Genomic DNA, 21,476 nt, shown 5'->3' with positions numbered 1-21,476 from the left:
AGCCAATAAATGCCGTTCATGTCTGCTTTACCTCTCCCTTTCTTCTGAATGACTGTGTAGTTGCCAGTGTGCACGGAGCTCTCTCAACTTTCCCCCCCACTTGGAGTGAGGGCTTCATTCTGCGAAAGACCACGGCAGGGCATCCAGAGTCCCTGGTTTTGGTAGAAGTTCATTCATGAACTTTCAGAACTTTTCCTTCCTCTGGCCTCCCTTGGCATAGTCACAGAATAGAGTGGGGGCACCTCTGCCCCAGACATTTGGTCACATCTCTTCCTAGCCCAAATCTGAACAACAAAGAAGGAAAGGAGATAGAGGGAGAGGCTGGCATCTCTTGACAAGGCCAAATGTCAGGTAAGAGCTCTAGGGTCCCTGTTTCATTTATCCATATGTGGCTAGGAGGCAGGGTTTATTACCAACTTGGGGAGTTCCATAATTAGCCCACATCTGGAGACTCATGTGGCCAGAGGTTAGAGTCACACCCTCTTCATTTCCCAGTCTCATATTCTTCCCATTGCACCATGGGAACATGAGAACTGGTGGCTGTGACAGAGAATGACTTGAGTGGAGACTTTCTGCATCTCCATGCTAGGATGGGAAGGAGTAGGCTTGTCCAGGACCCTCAACAAGGCAGCTCTCAGGATCTGTTTGAGAGTGACATTTGATTGACACCATGTATTTAGAAAGTGGGGTATTATGGTGTGAATGTAAAATGCGACCCCTACAGGCTGGTATGTTTGAACTCTTGATGCCCAGCTGGTAGTGCTGCCCTGGGAGGTTGTAGGACCTTGGGGATGTGGGGTCTAACTCAAGGAAGTATATCATTAGGGGTGACCTTTGAAGACAATAAGCAGACTTTGCCTGTGATGTTATTCTCTGATTCCTGGCTAGTCAGATGTGAGAAGCAACAGCCTCATGTGCCTGCCCCTAAGCCTTCCAAACCATGCGGGACTCTATTCTCTGAAACCACCAGCCGAGATAAACCCCCTTTCCTTAAGTGGCTTCCACCAGGAATTTTGTTACAACAATGAGAAAGCAGGTGGCCTGGGTGGTTCTCTCATGACCCGCCCCCCATTACAGCCAGAGGAAATGGAGCCCCGAATGACTAATGCCTGGAAATGCCAGGTCTTGAAACTAGATGCCTTCTCGCTGAGAATTTTCCAGCTGGAAGGGCAGACCAACCCCTGCTTTAAGACAAGGTCCTATGGTATAGAGAAGGAACAAAGTATGCCATAGCAGAATAGAAGAACAGGAACAGAAACTGTCTGACTAGAGACCATGGGCTGGCAGCTCCTTGAGGGAAAGCATGGCTACCCTGTGCATGTTGATCTCCTCACATGGAACATGAAACACAGTCAAAGCACCACTAAGTTAGCAAGTCAAGGTGCCAGGAGTCATGGGGCAAGTCCTTCTTTAGCATTCTAGGGAGAACGTTCTTTGGCATCTTTATAGAAACAAGGCTGTCAGGCCAAGGGTCAGACAAGAAAGCATTCTGTGATCAGTCAAAAAACTAATTTGACATATAGCAAACATCTGTCACTTTGGTGGGGTCTTGGAGAACAGGTGCAGGGGGCATCTCTGGAAGCTTATAGGTAGGAGAAATATCCAACACATAAACAAAATACATACAGGTGTGGGTACTTGCCAGGAAAGCCCAAACTGGACAGGACTGAGGATGGTACTGTTATGCCACCTGAGAATACATATAGCTTGAATTTTCATCTCCCAGAAAATGGGCAGGACCTGGCCCTTTCTCGGGACTGTGGAGATCGAGACCCAGAGAAGGTTACTGTAGGTTTGAGGGAAGGCCTCAGGGTCTGGCCTGTGAGTCCTTAGATCCCCAGGGTGCTCATTTCCTACTGAAGGTGTTGATAGGAGATATCTGAAGAGGCTTGCACTTTCCTTAGGTTTGGAGCTATCTCAGCTGTTTCAGACTGGGAACTTCTTCAAACCCCAGGGGGACCTGGAGGCAGCCTGGGAAATGTATCAGAAGAGTCACTTCACTGGGATTATTTCTGTCTTCTCCACTGAGTGCCAGCTCTTAAGGGAGAGAGGGGTTTGTAGAAGAAATGAGAATGTGTTAATTAAGGCCCCTATGGGATAGCTTGCCGCTAAACAGAGGAGGTGGGCAGGGGGATTGATCATGGGGCAGGAGTAAGAAAGGGAGCTGAGTCAATAGTGTCCTGATCTCTTCTAAGGATACTCTGGTCCCAGTCCTCTACCCACGTGGCAGGGGTGAGTATGTCATCTGAATACAGAATCCCATGTGTACTAGGTTGAGCCTGATAGCACACATGGTTTTGAGAGAGCTCTGCTCAGCAAACAGGGACTTATACTATGCCTTGGTCCCCAAAGGACTTCCTCATTCACCAACCAGTTTCAGGAATTCCACTTCCAGTTGCTCCCTCGGCCTGTCTCAGAGGTTACTAACCATGCTCCTTGAACTCTTCCTTCCCAAGAGTCAAACGTGATTCCTGAAACTAGGCCCTTCCAAGGTCTGCTTATGTACTTCCATCCTTGGTCAATCAATGCTATCTGTCCCTAGATATGTTGACCCAATCTTGGTTGTGACTTCAAGCTGAATTTCACAGAGATCACTCTATAGACATAGAACCTTGAAGTACAGTGATGCCAGTTATATGATGTCCAAGGAGGGAATACAGTCCCCAACCTAGCCAATGCTCTAGGCCTACCCATCATGCCTTCTGATGTGGAGTTTTATCTATCTGTAGTAGATTTTCTTCCTTCGAAAGTGCCTGAAGCTTGTGAAGCCTGATGCCCAAAAATCTGCTGGGAAAGTCCACTTTTTAACATTCATATTATTACCCTGATTCCCTGGGGAATTAGGCTGAGTATATAATATGAAGCCATAGCATGAGAGATATGCAAAGTGGGATCGTATACCAAATTTATGGGAGCAGAGAAGAAAGCAAGTCATTAAGCTGGAGGGAGTCAGGCAAGGCTTCAGAGCAGAGGTAATGAAAATCATAGCTATTGTTTATTGAACACCTAGTACCTGCAGGTACTTTTATGAATCATTTCCTCTCTACACAATGATATTGCAATATAAATATTATTATTCATATTTTATAATGAAGAATTCAGCTTACCAGAGAGTCTACCTCCAAGTCACATAGTTAACAGAGTGATTGATCACTGATGCCAAAGTCCACAGTCATCCTCACTCACTAGGATGCTTCCAGGGGAGGGTATGTCCACTTAGGCTTTGATGGACAAGTAGGATTTGACAAGCAACAAGAGGGAATGAGTTGCAAGCAGAGGAAACTGGGCAGGACTTGAAATACAGAACACATTTAGGGGCCACAAAGAGTGCAGTGTGTCCCCCATCATGGATTGAAGGGACATCAATAGCTTGGGAGTGGTGCTGAAGAGATAGCCAGGGAAGGTCCCTGTAGATCACTGCAAGGAACTAGGACTATGTTCTTAAGGTAGTGGAGAGCCACTAGGACTTGGTGTAGACATCAGCCCTAGAGCAGAGGGTCTCAAACTGTGGTCCCCACACTAGAACCATGAACCTCACCCTGCCCTCTCCAGACTTCCTGAATGAGGGATTGGAATAAGGGCATCAGCCTATGAGTTAACAGTCCCTCCTGCCTCCCGTAATTGTGATGCATGCTCTAGCTGGAGAACTGCTAGTCCTCAGTCCAGCTGAGCCCAACCCATCCATCCAATTGACTGTCCTGGGCACGAGGAGTTCTCAGGCTCAGCTGGACTGTGGCGGTAATATTTTCCAGAGTTAAAATGAACTGTGCTCTTTTTTTCTTGTTCCTCTTTTGATTTTTTAAGACAGGGTTTCTCTATGTAATCACCCTGGCTATCCTGCAAGTAGCTCTGTAGACCATGCTGGCATTTTACTCATGAAGATCTGCCTGCCTCTGCCTCCTAAGTGCTGGGACTAAGGCTTGCACCCTCCCCACCATGCCCCAGTTCTGTGTTCAGTTACTGAATGTGTTGGGAACAGGGAAGGCAGGGGTGAAGTGGAGAGTCCAGGCTTACTCCTGGTGTCTAGTTTGGATGGCAGGTGGGTGGAGAATTCTGTCATGGTGTGAGGTGAAAAGATGCTGTAGTTCAATGACAAAAAGTAAATGACGTGAGTACAGCATGCCAGCAAGAAGGGCGAGGAAAGCAGTGAGCAAACAGCCCTGGCTCCATCCTATTCCGAAGCTGTCATGGAGAGGTGGTGATGATATGAGGGGAAGACTGCTCACTCACGCCACTGCCTCCCTGCTGACCACCAGTGAACTAGGATAAGTCACTGCATTCGTTACTTGGTGTTGTGACAAAATACCCGACTGAACACCTTGGAGAAGGATTTGCTGTAGTTTATGGTGATGGGGAAGGAATGATAGACTGACTCCATAGTGGCAGGAAGCTGAGAACTTGGGCCAGGACTTGAGGCAGATATAAAACCTCCCCTGTGCCCCAGTTCTGACAGCTGTTAGAGCTGCTCGAATATACCAGGTTTCCCTTGCCCAGTGGGAGGGACCTCAGCCATTAAATCTGCAATGGTGGCGCTCTGCTCTGTCTAGAAGGCAGCTCCTGCCCAGCCCTCACTTCCCTGTGAATCCCAAATGTGCCCCTTCCCCTGTCCCTGCCAGTGCTGCTGGTTTTCTGCTTGCTTTTTTCTATGGCTTGGTTTCCCTGGCTCACAGGTTCCAGACAGAATCATAATATACTTTAGGAGCCTGATTCATACACTGTTTTCCTCGATGTTCTGTGCTTGTCAGGAGCTCCTTATGACACACACACACACACACACACACACACACACACACACACACACACAGAGAGAGAGAGAGAGAGAGAGAGAGAGAGAGAGAGAGAGAGAGAGTCAGATTTGGACTGGTGGTACCAGTTGTGGTGTTGGCATCTATAGAAGCAGCCACCCTAGATCCCACAGGACTAGGGATCTTTCCTCATCTTTCAGAGCCCTCACATAGGTCCCCAGCTTCACGACAAGCTTCTGCCTGCACCTTTATAAGTGTTTGCTCTCCAGGCAGTGGGGGGGAAAAGCTGAGTCCTTTGAGAGAGTGGCATGTGGTTGGGTCAATGAATTTGAGCTTCTAGGGAAAGTGTGATTGACTTTTGCTAGACAAGTTCTTACTCAAATCCAGGAGACATCTGAGCAACCTGCTGTGTCCCAGATGGCAGTGGAATGTGGCTGTCAGAGAGGGCACAGGTGAGAGATCAAGACCAAGGGTCACCAGGAACAGTAGGCATGCCTGCATCCCAGGTTGGTCTGGCCAATGATAAAAAAGGGAGTCAGAAGGATAGGGGAAACAAAGAAGCAAGCCTTGGCCTTGGAAAACTCCACAGTAGTAGCCCAAAGCAGAGGCCACATCCTCTAGCACTTACAGGAATGGGCAGAGGAAAGAAATAGGGTTCCAGAATCGAAACCCACATCTGAATAAGAGCAATGGAGTTTATTGAGCATTTACCTGTGCTGGGTCTTGTCTATTCCCTCATTCAATCCTCACAGCAAACCCAGAAAGTAGAAAAGTGTTACCATTCAGTATTTACTCATGGGGATGCATGTTCAATGAGGCTAAGTGACCAACCTCTGGGACTCTGACAGCTCTCTGGCCTAGTGTCAGGTAGAACTAGGAAGTAGTTCATACATGGTGCTGGAAGCATCATTTGTCTTCTCCTCTGGTTCTGAGAATACTCCTCTAGGGTGGGGAGAGTGAGTTCTGGAGGTACAGTGACTGCAGGTCCTAGGGAAGAGGCCAGGCTCCCCAGGCTTTGCTGGATGCTCACAGCAGGCAAAGTTGGCTCCTCCAGGCTTTGTACAGACTGTTCAGCTGTTTAAACCAGATGCTGGATCTGGACTGTCTCCAGTTAAGATTCCAGTTATTCACTTTGCCTCTTCTTGCTTTAGAAGTCACCAGATGTTGACAGAAACACACCATATCTGCATTTACCTCTCTCTACCCCGGCGAAGTCAACAGGGGAAGGCGTGGCACAATTAGTGACACCCCCAGTCCAGTCCTCTTTCATCTCACTAGCTCTTACCTTATAGAGCCAACAGTGTTCCATGTCACATTTGTCTCTGTTTTACTTGGGCAAGCCTGTTCATTTTAAAGAGAAAAAAATGGGGGCTGTAGAGTTGGCTCAGCAGTTAACAGTGACTACTGCCCCAACCATGAAGACCAAAATTCAGATCTTGTCACCTAAGAAACAAACTGGGTGTCCCATAAATACCCGTAAGTGGGGTATCTTCAAGTGGGGGCAGAGACAGTAGAAACATGAGTATGTTTCCCTGTGAGTAAATAGTAGCAACAAGTAGTAGCTTGTTGGTTTCCTGAGCTCAGAGAGACACTCTGCCTCAAAGGAATGGGAAGTGTGGTAGAAGACGACACTCAGTGCTCTTTTCTGGCTGCACATGTGTTCAGTTGTGTGCACCTGCATACACACACATGAATGCACACAGCAGTGTTCACACAAAAATCAATAAACACGATTTTGTTGATTTAGATAGTGTACATGGTGTGCATAACGTGTGCATAGTGTACATGTTATGAATTAGCTTGAGGAGTTATGACAAGGAGACATGGCTAGGTAAACAATGTCATTATCAACACCTCACAGGTCCCTTCCAGGTCCTTACCCTTTCCTTCTGCTCCTGGCTCTCTACATCCTCCCTCTCACAGGCTGTCATTGTCCCAACTTCATCGCACAGGGATATGTATCAGGAGCCTCCTTCTGCTTAACTCTAAGTAAGTTACTAATGTAGTAGGGGTAGAGGCAAATAAATATAAATAAATATAGAGGGAATCATGGGACTCAAATACTACCTGTTTGTGACAGCTCTGGATGTGGTCTTCTTTGTCAAAAGATGAGATATCTCTCTGAAAGAGACCAAACCTACTTGCTGGTCCATAAAGAGAGGCAAGGATTTACCACAATGCCTCAGTGCTCTTCCTCCAAAGCCTGTGAGGGCCCTAGGGAAATGCCTGCTGCCTTTCACAGTGCCTCTGCTCTTACAAGGACCCATTCCAAATGAACACCAGGGGACACTCTCCACTGGTGGAGCAAACTTGTAGTGCCAATTACTCCCTCCTGGTGGCTCAGGTGCCTGTCTCTGAGGCAGAACCACTCAGAAAGCCATTGGAAAAGAAAATAGAAGGGCCCCCAGGGGCTCACAGTCTTTAGTGGGGCCCAGGGAGGTCTCTGGGTGGTTTCTGTGGAGCTTACAGCAGTGGGTGATACTTCACTTCACCTAATGAAAACAGTCCTATAACAAGCCTGTGAATCACAGCACCCCTAATTACAGGGCTGACACTAGGAAGGAAAGTGAAAGATGCCACTGCAAGCCCCAGAGCCCCAGAAGCTGCCTGCAGGAGCTTGCCTGAGCATGCTTTACTCGGGCCCTGAATAGGCCTGGATCCCGTGTAACAGGATCAGGGCAGACACAGTTAGTTTAGGAAAGACTCTACTCACAGGGCTGCAGTCCTGACTGCTGAGGTCAATGAGCCTTGCCTCATGTCAGCCCCCTCGCCCCTCCCACTGCTTCCTAGACCTTAATCTGAATGGCTAGGACACCAGGGGAAGGGGAGTGCCCACCTGTGGGAATTTAGTGACTCTAAACACATAGCTTGGTTACAGATAACATCTTCATGTGGACTGGACATGGTATCAGTAAAGGGGCACTTAGATGTGTTGGGCTGGCTCAGATGGTAGAGTGCTTGCCTAGTATGCAGAAGCCCCTGAGTTCTTTCTCAAACACTACATAAACTCAGTGTGGTGCCACACAGTATTCCTGGTATTTGGGAGGTAGAGCAGGAGGGTCAGAATTGACCTTAGCTATGAACAGAGTTAAGGGTTTGTTGGGTTACTTAAGACCCTGTCTGGAAAGAAAGGGGCGGGGAGGGAGAGAGAAAGGGAGGGAGGGAACAAGTGTGTTACCCTGAAAAGTCAAAGAGGCTTCTATTGTTATTCCACGAGCTGTGTTAATTAGGGCCATTCTTCAGAATAGCAGGTGTGGTAACAGTGGCCTTGGTGGCAGTGTGAGGAAATCACTGCCACTGAGGCCAAAACTCTGGATGCTGCTTCTTTTTCACACCTCGATGAAATAAACAATGTGCGGCATATATAATGCATATTGATTTTCCAATCATGAGATTTCTTTGCACTCTTCAAAATCTACATTGAATGTTCTAAAGCAATCATCTTAATAAATGAAATTAAAGCTAACAACTTTAAGCTACGATCAAGTCGTAGCAGCTCTCTCTGCTGCAGTGTAGCCTATTCCAGGCACTGTCCTGGCTGCGTTCTGTGCAGTCATTCATTTAAATTTACAATGTATTTATGGAACATATGTTATCTCTGTTCCCATTTTCCACATGGGAAAACTGAGGCACAGAGATGCCAAGCAACTGGCATATAATTACATGGCCAGTATCTAGTTACACCGGCCCTAGAGGTTCTATCCAGAGCCTCTGTGCTTCAGCTGCCCTCACTGAGAGCTGAGGTGAGAAACTCAGTGCCTGGGCTCCTCCTTCAGGTGTTCACCCATTTGTTCCAAGATCATATCTATTCAGCAAGTACTTTAAGTGTCAACCTTAGGACAGGCACTTTATAGACAGGACCAAGATTGTAGATGACACAAGGGTCCCTTACCTCCTGGAACTCTTGTTTTTTATCAGCTGCAGGTAGCTTGATACACTACTGAGAAAATTTTAGGTCATGGTTCTCACATAAAGAATAAGAAACAGGATGAGTCCAAGAGGGCTGGGAGTGGCACATTCAATGGGCATCCGGAGAAGGCTGGAGAGTGTTAAAGTGCCTGCCACACAAGCATAAGGACCTGAGTGTGATGCCCCAAGACCCACATAAAGTCAAGCATGGTAGGGTGCATCTGTAATCCGATTACTCCTGGGGTGGGATGAGAGGCAGAGACAGGAGAATCCTGGAAACCACCTAGCCCAGATGCATAGCATTCAACAACAAAGAGACCATTCTAGTTAACTCTTATTGCTGTGATAAACTCCATGACAAAAAAGCATCTTAAGGACAGAAGGGTTTCTTTCCGCTTGCTACTCCCAGGTTACAATCCAGCATTAGGGGGTCAGAGAAGGAACTCAAAGCAGGAACCTAGAGGCAGGACCTGAAGCGGAGGCCAAGAAGGAATGCTGCTCACTGGCTCACTTCCTGGCCCAGATAACTTTCATGTACAGCCCAGACCCACCTGCCAAGGGATGACACTACCCACAGTGGACTGGACCCTATTACATCAACAATCAAGAAAATGCCCCCACAGGTATGCCATAGACCAATCTGATGGAGGCAATTTCTTAACTGATATTCCCTTTACCCAGGTTTGTCTAGGCTATGTCAACTTGGCAAAAACCAGCACAGAGACCCTGTCTCACAATTTGGAAGGCAAGGACTGGCCCCCAAGGTTGTCCTCTGACCTCCACACACTTTCATGGCACTCAAATGCCCACATTGACACACGTAAATGCACATACACACATATACCTCATATGAGAGTGTGTGTGTGTGTGTATGTGTGTGTGTGTGTGTGTGTGTGTGTGTGTGTGTGTGTGTGTGTGTGTTCAGTGGAAACAGATGTCTAGTTTGAGGCAGACTGCAGTGCTGTGCAATGGCAGAGCTTTGCTTTAGGCATGTGTCTATCTGAGCACAGAGGGCAGCTGCATAGCAGACAAAACTCTGAAGGGAGACATCCAAAGTTAACACTGCCTTCTCAGCCTCCTGGCCCAGCTCAGACCCCTGTGCCCTTTCGCTTCACCCTCAAATGATGAGCTACTTACTCCCTTCTCCCCATAGCTCACAATCGTTCTCCCAATCTGTCCTCACAGGCCAGGAGCACAGCCCCGTGCCCAGCCAAGTAAATATTTCATGGGGATTTTAATTTAACTCTAAGGGAATCCATCCAACCCTGAGAATAGACTGTCACCTCGAGAAATAGCACCAGAAATGACTTAGACCTAGGGATGACATTGCCACTCCCCCCACCACCAATGCTAATGTACCTGTGGTATCTGCCTCCCACACTGTGACATGCTAAGCCAATGAGCAGGCTTGCAAGAGTGGCCTGGGCTTTCTCTGAGCAGAGGCTCAAGAGGACAGGCTTGGGGTGACAAAGAGTACCTGTGACCAAACTGAACACGGTGTGTGTGTGTGTGTGTGTGTGTGTGTGTGTGTGTGTGTGTACCTCCACAGGTGAATCAACTGGACACAATTATATTCCTTTATCCTTCACCTCATATATTGGTTCTGAAAGAAAGGAAGCACCCTGTCGATCCAGTGGGCAAGGACACCAAACATTTTACAGGTGCCGTGTGACTGCTAGACATTCTCTCTGACCACCCCAGGGTGGTGGAGTGGGCAGCCAGCCTAATGATGTAAGCAGGAGGACAACAGATGTGTGTCATTGTGGAGTCTACGTGACATCCCCAGGCATCCAAGAGCCAGCAGTGGGCATGAGTCCCTGGCTCCTTCAGAGTCCTTGCTCCCTGCTCTGAGACTCCAGTTCCCTGGACATCTGCATAGATGGGGGTGGAGGAAGAAAGGCTTGCAGCAGGTAAATCGATTGAAAGACAGAAGTGTGGTGATTCTCATCTGGATGAGATGCTTTATCAATGTACCTGGCTAAGCAGCAGAGGACTTGGCATCGGGTGGGAGGTGGGGGACAGCTTAACCACAGAGCAGGCCCTGCGGCTGGCCTCCAGCTCAGCCCAGGCCTGCCTACTCTGTCCTTTCCAGAAGTGTAATTAGCACCCTGCTGACAATTGCTTGAGCCAGTGTGAGCCTGGGCTCCCTGCTAATGCTGTCCTGGAAGTTAAAGGGGCTCATGATTAGAGCCAGGTTAGGGAGGGATGTACGCCCTCTAGTGGGGGAAACTGGAGCTTCAAGTCCCTTGGCCTGATGAACCAAGACATGTTATCTGACCAGAATTCGGCAGCATTCTGGCCTCCTGAAAAAAAAGAAAAAGCCCCTTTTATATCAGCCATTTGCCAGAAATCATCCTGGTTTCGCTGTCAGCAAGAAAGGGCTTAAGCATAGACTGCGTTTAGGGGCTGCCTACCTGCCCCTGAACTATACTAGTTGTCCTTAGAAGCTGATTATGTGCCCACTTGGGGGACACTCAAAGGAACAATATAACAGTAAGAAAAAAAGTTCCCAATCTTGAGGATCTGAACATGTGGATCTCAAGGTAGTTTTCTTTAGCTGTGTGAGCTTGAACAAATTACAACCCTCTCCAGGTTTAGCTTCTTTGTATGTAAAACAGAACCGAGGGTGACTATGCTGTGTATGTTCCATTTTAGAAAGGCTAATACCTGCTTCAAGAAACTGTAATATAATGGGAAGGTAAGACACATGAGTGTCAACACAGTGGCAAGAAAGATAGTCAGAGACACCATCTATAGAGAGTTACTGTGGGCCAGGCCTGCACTCCCATTTCCCATTTCCTGGGTAATGAATGGAGGAGTTGTCATTGTCCCCACTTCATCAGGGAAGTCACACAGAGACACAGAGAAGTTAAGTTCATATCACATGTGGACAGCTAAGCTGAAATGGGCCCAGACAGGGTTCTAGTATAGGCACACTAAAGTTGGTTGCAGTTCCCTGCCACCAGGACACACACATCTGTGACTGAGAGGTGTGAAAAGTTGTTCCTGTAAAGATGGTCAGAAAATGTATGGAGAGGGATAAGCTTTGAATGGTCCTGAGGAGTGGGTGGGGCTGATGGCTGGATAATCACATGTTGATTATGTCCCTGGATAAATGTGAAGAGAAAAATAAGTGGTTATAGCCTGAACTGGCAGGATGGACTATGGGGATGTGAGACACAGGAAACTAGTTTTTCTGTTGTTTTGGGGGGTAGGGTGGGGAGGAGTGGGGGTAGTGTCCAGTATCTCTCGGTATAGCCCTGGCTGTCCTGGAACTTACTCTGTAGACCTGGCCTTGGCCTTGAGATCCACCTGCCTCTGCCTCTCAAGTGCTGGGATTAAAGACATATACCTACACACCCAGCTCACAGGAGACTAAAAGAAAAAGCACAAAGCCAGGAGGCATGAAAGTTCACTCCTATAATCCCAGCTCTGCTGAGGCCAGAGGATTGTGAGTTCAAGGGCAGCCTGTGATACATGGAGAGATCTGTCTTGAAAAAAAGGGGGGGGGCTCATTGTCATGATACAAAGATGAATTTTTCTAGAGAAATATTGTCAATGAGCATTTGCTAAACTCATAGCATATGCTAGGCTCTGTTTTTCATGAGTCTTTCTGAGTCCCTTAAGGATTCAGGTTGATCATTATTATCTCAGTTAAAGTGGGAAGTGGCCATGGGGAAGCCATGAGGGCTTCCTATGGTCACAGTGATGAACTTGAACCCAGTTCAGTGTGGTGCCAGTGACACAAGCTTATGGTCACAGCAAGGGGAAGAGAGGGCTGGCCTCAAAACCTCTTCCCTTCTGGATGTCACAAAGAATGCGAGCTCTTCTTCAGAGCTTCAGCCCAGCCTTGATTGGAACTCTCTGTGCTCTTCAGAGGCAATCTACCCCAGAGTGAGGACTTCTGGGATGCTCAGCACCATCTTATTCTAGGCAGTGATTCTTCCCAGAGCCTTCCAGAGTTAAGTGATGCAATTACAGAGTTAAGTAAAGGACTGTCAAGAAAGAGAGGCAATCCACATGAGGAGCAGCTGCAGGCTGGGCTCAAAGAGGTGTGTGGAACTGAGGTGCAGGGGCAAATGGCTTCCCAGAGCTGAAGCTGAGACTTATGCAAAAGAGTCAGAGGGAAGAAAGTTCTAGAAGCTGGTCAGAGACAGCCCAGTGGAGCTGAGAGAATTCGTTAGGTGCTGGGGAACAATCCACTTTCACCGAGAGGTCACAGAACAGGAGGAGGACGCATGTTTTCCAACTGACATCTGCTTCCCCAAGAGATTTCCAAAGAATGGGGTGAGGTGATGCCTGGGAGGGTCTCCAAGTGTTTCACACAGAGAAGCAAAAGGGCATTGGGAAAATATCTGAGGGGCTGAGTAGCCAGGGGCCTACTAGCATGCCTGATACTCACATGGACTCAGATGTGTCTCTAGAAGGCCCCTTGAGGTGATCCCTATTATCAAGTTCAGCAACAACTACACCAACACTGTCATCCCAGCAGCAGAAGTGGACCAGGCCCATGCTTGTAACCTACCAACTCACTCACCTCCCCACTTTTGTAGAAACTGAGTTCTGTTACTTCCACTTGACAGATGAACACAGAGGCCAAGAGAAGTGAAATGACTTGTCCAAGGGCACCCAACAAGAGAACTGACAGTCCAGACAGGTCTTCTCCACATGGAAGGCTGTCAGCCAGCGCACACCCAAATGATACAGAAATACTCTACAGTTTGTATGGAGCTCCTCTGTGCAACCTCCACTCTTGACTTTCTCATGGCCTCTGTAGGCAGGCATTGAGCCATTTCATAGCCAGAAAATTTGTTGGGAGAACATGGGCTAGTCACCAGTGAGAATTAGGAGCAGCCTACTGACTGTCCCCTCATCCTATGGGTCAGGGAAAACCACAGGTGGAGAAGGCAAGCCAGAACACCAAGAGACCCTCCTGGATGCAAGCAGGAAGATTTTGCACAAAGTGGGGCAGTGGCTATCTTAAAATGGCAGCCAAGATCTGCTTGGGGAGGCCAGGCTCTACGGTTGTCAAGGGATGTCCTCGTCATTCTCAGGGAACTTCAGAGGAGATGATGGGTTCAGGCAACCTGTGCAGACCCGATCCCTACTGTGAGCATGACTTTCTTCCCAGCCCAGGCCCAGATCCCCAGAGAAGTGTGGGCCAGCCTGTGGGCTTTGATATCAATGTGGCCACTGCGTGACCTCTGTTAACCTCCAATGAGGCAAAGGCTGGGGGGTTATGTTTTGGAAGTCACCTCCAGGACAGCTTCTGCCTGGCCCAGCTTTGTAAATTCCTCCAACATCCAGGGGATAAAAAGGGAGCATCCCTCAGAGGCAGCATACAAAGGCCTTCAAAGAATACTTTCAGTCAAAACTAAAAAAAGGAGTGGGGCCTGGCGCTGGGGATGGGTAAGGGGAATACACTTAACACCCTTGTATGTATGCTGCCCATCCCCAGCAGATGTGTGTTCTTTTTTCTTGTCTCTAATCTCAGCCTGACTCTTGGCCTGGTCTGCTTTCCCAGCCCTAGGATGCCAGGCTCAGGCCTGAATCCCACAGTTTGCTCCTGACCTTTCCAGATGCAAGGTCCCCACAGTTGCTGCCCAGCCTGGGAGCCAGATTCTGCCTTCAGCTTCTTGTCCTCATCCATTTCGTCCCGTTCTAGGCTTCCATCACCTTCTAGGGAAGAATGGGGGCCAGTTAAAGGAAGTCACACGATCTGGAGCAGGACAGAAATACCTGGGACCGATGGCTGGAAAGCCAGGGAACTCCCTGGCTGAGCCCTTTCCCTTCCTGTCAAAGAGAAACTTGTCACAATGAGGTGGGGACCCAGCTATGACATGATCCAGATTTCCCATCCACTGTTCTCCCATGGAGAACATAGCCTTCACCCCACCATGAGGCCTCAGAAGGCTGCCATGTGCCCTTGTTCCCCTCAGCCTCCCGCCCTAGCCATGGCAGCATTTGTACAGTCCCAACCCCCTTGCTTGTTAGTGTGTCTTCATGGCACATTATCTCCTCATCTGAAGGCTGCTTTATAGCATAATGTCTTTTTAACTAAGGTAAAAGAAAATGAACACACATCCTTTGGAATAATCTGATCCCACGTGATTGTGGCTGGCACCCCGGGGTGCGCTGAAGCCAAGGTAGATAATTACTCTTCTATACTGAGTCAATTAAATATAAAAAACAGCCGCCACCAAACCTCTTGCTGGATTTTTTGTAGCTTGCTGCTGCCTCTTCTGTTTCCCTGCCCCCAAACTATGCCAGCCTGGGGAGAAAGGAAAGAGAGATAGGGTGAGAGCATGGAATCAGTCTTGCCAGCAGGAGTCAGTTTTCTATGTGTGGTCCGATTTGGGGAAGTTGGTAATTCTACAGAAATGGCCTGTGTCTGCTGGGGGCATGCTGTCTCCACCTACACAGGTGGAAGGAAGAAGAATGTAGCCCATTTTCAGCTCTCTGTCCATATGGACATATGGATTATTTTGGCATTCATAATATCTTTGTTGGCCAACATGAATAAACTTGCAGAATGATTTCCAAATTGTTATCCAGAGTTTGCCCCCTTTTAGAGAAAAGCTGAGTGTAGAAAAAAGAAATCCAGGGTCGCTGTGATTTCCTTTGGTCAGTTGATTTGGAGTTCTGAAAAAAGAAATTACCAGAGAAAAGAACAGATGCTGAGTTTACCCCTTGCCCATTTTGTCATCTTAATCTTTGTAAAATTTTTAATTATCTGTGTGCGTGCATGCGTGTGTGTCTGTGTGTGCAAATGTGTGCTTGTGCACACACATGTGCGAGTGCCCACACACGTATGTGGTGTCTTCATGAGTATGCGGCTGCATGTGGTCGTGTGTGCACATGGGAAGGTCAAAGGAGAACACTGGCATCTTCCTGTATCATTCTCCCTTATTGCCTTGCGAAAGGTTCTCTCACTGTACTGGAAGCTGGCTGTTTGGGCTCAGTGAGCTCCTGGGATCCATCTGTCTCCATCTCCACCCTCATCACTGCTGGGGTTACAGGAATGCCTGGCTTTTTATGTGGGTGCTATGGATTTAAACCTGGGTCCTTAACTTACACAGCACAGCAAGCGCTCTTACCACTGGGCTACTTCTCCAGCCTGCCTTAATCTTCCTCTGTGTGTGTGTGTGTGTGTGTGTGTGTGTGTGTGTGTGTGTGTGTGTGTGTGTGTGTGTGTGTGTGCTCTCTGTGTGTGCATTTGTGTATGTGTGTGTCTGTGTAGAGGTCAACTTCAAGTATCATTCCTCATGCTGTTCACCTTGATATTTTGAGGTAGGGTCTCTAATTAGTTTGGAACTTACAGAATAGGCTAAACTGTCCAGCCAGTGAGCCCCAGTGACATGCCAGGGCATAGCTGCAGGAGCACTGGGTACTGGGGATCAAACTCAGACCACCACACTTGCTCGTTGACCGAGCCACCTCCAGTGTGCAAATGTGTGCTTGTGCACACACATGTGCGAGTGCCCACACACTCGCCTTGCTGTCTTCATGTTTACTTCAGTTCCTTTATTCCAATTATTCTAACTCTTACCCCTCCTTCACCATGGGTCTCAGGCAGGGCTATGTTCCTATTCTACAGTACACCATACCCTCAGGCATAGCATTGCACCTGCAGGCCATTGAGGCTGCCTTTGCCGCTTTGCATTCGGCTCACAAGCTGAATTCAAGTCAGTGCCACTGTCACTGAAGGGCTGAGGTTCTGAAAGGCTCAAGAAAGCCTCTAAAGAGTTCCCCAAATGAAAATTCTGACAATCTAATCAAACCCTACTCTGTCACCCAAGGGCTGATTCACTTGGTGGCAGCCATCAACACTCTCACAGAAATGTGGAATGAGCCAGCCACTCACATTTTCCCTTCTTCATTAAAATCCTCTTTCACCTGCACTCCAGTTTCTTGGAGGGATGGCTCTACTTGATTAGGCTCTAAGTTTGCTAACCTGTTCTGGAGCATGAATTGGGAGCAGAAGGTTGGCATGAAGATGTTGCAAGTGAAACTTGATGATAGATTTACCCTTCCCAAGCACTAGTCCCATCAGCATCTGTGTGAGGTACGGCCCTCAGTGCTGTGAGCAAGGCATGAAAGCAGCAACCTGAAAGAGCAGAGGTTCATTTTAGTTCACGGTTCAGAGGAAGCAATCCATCATGGGGTGGGGGGGAGCATCGCTGCAGGAGCCTCTGTCCATGGCTGCACAATTGTTGCAGCTTGACTTTTCTTCATGTCTCTGTGAATCAGAATGTGAGAGCGAGACTGTCCCAGGCTGCCAAACTATAACCCCAAAGCTCCACCACTCTGCCATGTCTTCTATCCAGGCCCCAAAGTTTACAAAATGCTCTTTTGGAACATGCGAGCTCTGTGTACCCATATCCACTCAGGATTAATGGACTTGTGGACATTCACTTTTCTTACTGCTTTTGATGAAATAGATGAAATATAAATCTATCGCCTGAGAGTTGAACGTAGCTCTTAACTATTCACTCTTAAATGTTAAAATATAGATTATTATCACTTGCTATGAATATAGAATCATATGTAAGACCACAAAGAATCTGACCCTGGGGTCTGGAGAGAGACTCATGAGTTCACATTTTAATTGGTCCAATGGGTGCTCTAGAGAGATATAGCTGACCCCCTATGCTGCATGTTGTGCGTTATGTTAGAGAATTGCTCTGAAGAGCAGGACATTCTTTTCCCTGTACATTCTTGCTTCGTGGATGGGGCTATGAAATCCTAGGCAAGCACAGTGACTAAGTGTGATCAGGCAGAGTGTGGGCTAGAACTGAGTCCTGGCTCTGGCTTTCCAACAGCCCCTGGTATTGGATTATAGACAATAGGAAAGGTCTTCTTTTCAACAAGATGGATTTAGATTAGATCCAAGGGAGAATTTCTGACAGAGAAGAATATTGAGCAAGCTTGCCCAGAAGGCCTCCTCTCCTGGAACGTTTGGAAATTGTTTCTGAGCGGTCTGATGGTGTTCCCTCTTGCTTGTAAATTACCTATGTAGTCAGAGGGGTCTAACAGTAAGTAGACATGAGTCACAGCTTCAAAATGGGTCCTTCTGAGAGTGATGGTTTAGACCTGGACTGAGGCAAGGAGCCTGACCAGAATAACAGCTCCTCAGCAGGGACAGCATGTGGTCACTGGTCCCCTGTGTCCTGCCTCCTATGACAGTCTCTCTCTGTGTCCTTTCAGAAGGCTGATCTGGCTGTGGCAGGCCTCACCATCACAGCTGAACGTGAGAAAGTGATTGATTTCTCGAAGCCATTCATGACGCTGGGAATTAGTATTCTTTACAGAGTTCATATGGTAAGAGACTTATTTTATAAGCATTTATGCCATTAAAGTTATTTGCATGCAAACACCGAGTTATATGGTAATAATGAATGACTCACAGAAATATTTAGATTTCGAGACTTCAATGCAAATGTGCTGGGCTATTTTTTCCTCCATCAGCTACAAGAACTTACAAACAGAAGAAATGGAAAAGTCGCACTGGGGAGCTTTCCAGCAAAGATGGCTTCTGTCTCTAAATAGGGATGGCTGAGAGTGTCACTTGGTACATAGTATGTCAGGGACTGGCCTCAGTCATGTTCTTCCAGGAGGCAGGGACCAAAGCTTAGATAAATTCACCAGCATGCTTAGGGCTCCTCTGCCTCCAGGGTCTACTGTGTTCACTCTGGGCATTGGAAGAATGTAGAGGACTGTGGGCTTCATCTTCTCTTGCTTTTTGGTGCTGGTGACTATAAACTGGGGTTCTATTCCTGCTAATACTGTCCACCTACATTTCTTGTTTCTTTATTTTTATTTTTAAAGGATTTTTTTCTGCTTATGCTAAGCATCAAAATGAATACATAGGAACACATCAGTAGTTAGACAAAGATGGACATGACATCTGAATGTCTTGCCTGGTGGAAAGAGCAGGAGTCACTCTAGCTGTGTGCCATCAGTCAAATTGATCATCACTCTGTGGCCAGCCAATAATGGAAACTTCCTTGCTTCTATTATTAGGCCAAAAGATTCTTCCTCTCCCCCTTCATCTAAACTACCTCTAGGTGTACAGCTGTCACACAGATCTCCCTGTATTCTCGTCCCTTTCAGTGGCCATAATTTAACTGTCACACACACTCCATGTAACCTGACACCATGAGGCCCCATGACAATGGCTCTCATTTATTGAGTACCTCTGTGTCCCAGACATTACCAGATGACTGTGAGGTAGATTCTACTTTGGGAGTGAATTAGGTCCCTATAAAATACGTGCTGAAGTCCTGAGCCCCAAGATCTATACATGCAGCCTTTCTTGGAAACAGAGTCCTTTCCAATGCTATGAAGAGTTAAGATAAAATCTAGCAGGAGAGACACCCAGAGGCCGCCCACACCCCTTCAAGTCTGACTCTCAGAGGAGGAGACCTCAGGTGTTTTTGCAGCTTCAGCGAGGCTTACAACTGACTTTGGAAGACAAACAACAGTTTGCCAGTGGGCATATCCATCCTATATGCAAATCTGAATCCCCTGGGAATCAAGGAGGGCCTGGATTTGGAACTGTGGCTGAGTATCTACAGGATAGAAACCACTGGGTTACAGTGCCCATCCAGCAGGCTTGACTTATCAGAGCTACACTGTTTTCTACTGGACTACCTGGCTGGGAAAGATGACCAGAGCATCTAGAAGAGATAAGAGTCAAAATGTTAAGCTCTACAGACAGAGACAGAAGCAGTGAGGAATTCGTTACAGTTGGTGACTCTATGACTTGTAGAATAAGGAGGCTATGACCCTCTGAACCTGTGTCCTTCCTCGTCCTATTGCTATGAAAGCTCTTATTTACTGAGAGTCTCTATGTCCCAGATACTTGAAGGTAGCTGTGCTGTGGCCTCTAGTTTGGTGTTGATTGTGTCCTCTTCAAAGTATATGTCGAAGACCTAATTCCCAAGGCCCATGCACATAACCTCACTGGGAAATAGAGTTCTTGCCATTGTTATAAAGAGGTAAGAGAAAGCCATGCTGGATTCACTTCGGTCTTTATTCAGTGACTAGCCAGCATCCTTACAAAAAGAGGAGGATTTGACTGGATGAGCTGGTACATGTTTTAATTCTAGCAGTGGGAGAGGCAGAGACCTCTGTGAGTTCAAGCCTGATCCTCTCTACCTAGCAATTTCCAAGCCAGTCAAACTTACACAGTGATACCTTGTCTCAAAAACAATTTATTTAAAGGGAGCAGGAGATTTGGACACAGATGCACAGGGAAAAGACCATGTGGAATCAAGCACAGAAATTGCATGCATCTCCATGCCAACAAGCATCAGCTATCTCCAGCAACCACACAAGTTAGGAGAAATGAGAACCCTCTCCTGGGGGCCTCTGAGAAAGCTAAAGTCTGCCATCACATCAATGGGCTTCAATCCTCAGTAACTGGGAGATAACACATTTCTGTTATTTTAAGTGTCCTGGTTGTGGACTCTGTCTTGACCATCCTAGGAAACTAACACGGTTGTGCTGTGCTTATATGAGGAATGAGGACATGAGTAGGATCATTTTTAAAAGTAGGTCAAGGGCACATGCTAGCAGCTCACACATGCTAATCACATGTTAATAAGCCGAAGAGCAAGGTGTGATTTCAGCCTTGCTCGCTTTGTATAACAAGCCTGTGTGGTCTTTGTAACTTGTCCTGTAGGCTTTACTCTCTCTTTCCCATTGCGACCTCTGGATCGTTCTCTAAGGGAAAACAGGTGGATACTAACATCCCATCTTACAGAGCAGGAGACCAAACTCACACTTGCAGCCATTCCAGGGAAAAGCTTGGAATCCAGGCTTCTCATTCCAGGGTGTGGTTCTTGACTTTCATCAAGCCCCATGTCTCCAGCTTCCTCTCTCCTTTCTCTCTAGAGAAGGAATAGAGACATACAGCCTTTCTCCATACTACTCTGCTCTGGCCATCTATAGAAACACAGTCAGGCTGTGGCCTTGATTTCCCAATTAAAGCTGAGGAAGCTAGAACTCTGATGGTGACTTGATGACCTTTCGGCAGCCCTGTGGCTAGAGGCACCCAATCCCAGGTGTTTCCACCTTATGGTACCCATGGCTGAGCTGCTCAGCACAGGACAACATAGTATCAAAGAGCAGCTCTGTCCAGCACTACACCTTAGTCATCAACCCTGTGGACTTCTTAAATGGTATTGTCAACCAACTATTTATTATCACCTACCTCACAAATCTGTGGCTGTGTTTGTCCCCTGAATTACCTCCTGGGACATTAAGTCTTGTGTGTCAGCTTGCAAAGCTACAGTTTCTCCAGATGTGTCGGCCACTATTTCTGGAAAGGTATTTTGGAGGTGTGATGACATTAACTAGTTGACTCTTTGGCATAGAGATGCCTCCCTCCAATCTTTGACTTTGAATCCATTCAGCCTCTCCCCTGTGCCTATGTCCAAATTCTCCTTTTTATAAGGATATTCATCATTGGGACCAGGCTCATCTAAATCCAGTATGATTTTAACTCTCCCTAACATTGGCTAGGACTCTGTTTTCAAATAAGGTTGCACAAGTCATGAGAGTTAGGAATTAACACATATTTTGAGAGGGACATGGGCCAACTGCAAGAATGTGAGTGGGCCTCTATAATTAGTTTAATGCTACTAGAGAAAAGAGAGGCTTTCTAAAAAAGGAATTCTGCTCCAGACCATAGCAGAGATCTGCCTAAGATCTTTTGGACTTACAAACTTCTACAGTTATATAGTTAATACATGAGCCAATACCTTAACATCAATCTAAATATGATAGATCGGCAGATAAATGGATGGATAGATCGGT

The 21,476-nt window shown here is 47.2% G+C and overlaps 1 protein-coding gene across 1 annotated transcript in view; it reads left to right on the top strand.

The window, feature by feature from the left end:
• Grik4 (glutamate ionotropic receptor kainate type subunit 4) overlaps window positions 1-21,476 on the top strand; it is a 290,512-nt gene that overhangs the window by 230,514 nt on the left and 38,522 nt on the right. Inside the window, exon 12 of the mRNA XM_027412199.2 lies at window positions 17,862-17,975. Within this exon, the coding sequence (XP_027268000.2) occupies window positions 17,862-17,975 (114 nt within the window). The remainder of the gene's footprint in view (window positions 1-17,861; window positions 17,976-21,476) is intronic.

Source organism: Cricetulus griseus, chromosome 4 (assembly GCF_003668045.3).
Source record: "Cricetulus griseus strain 17A/GY chromosome 4, alternate assembly CriGri-PICRH-1.0, whole genome shotgun sequence".
Lineage (NCBI taxonomy): Eukaryota > Metazoa > Chordata > Mammalia > Rodentia > Cricetidae > Cricetulus > Cricetulus griseus.
The sequence above is the reverse complement of the archived record's forward strand: the minus strand, read 5'-3'. Positions and strand labels throughout refer to the sequence as shown.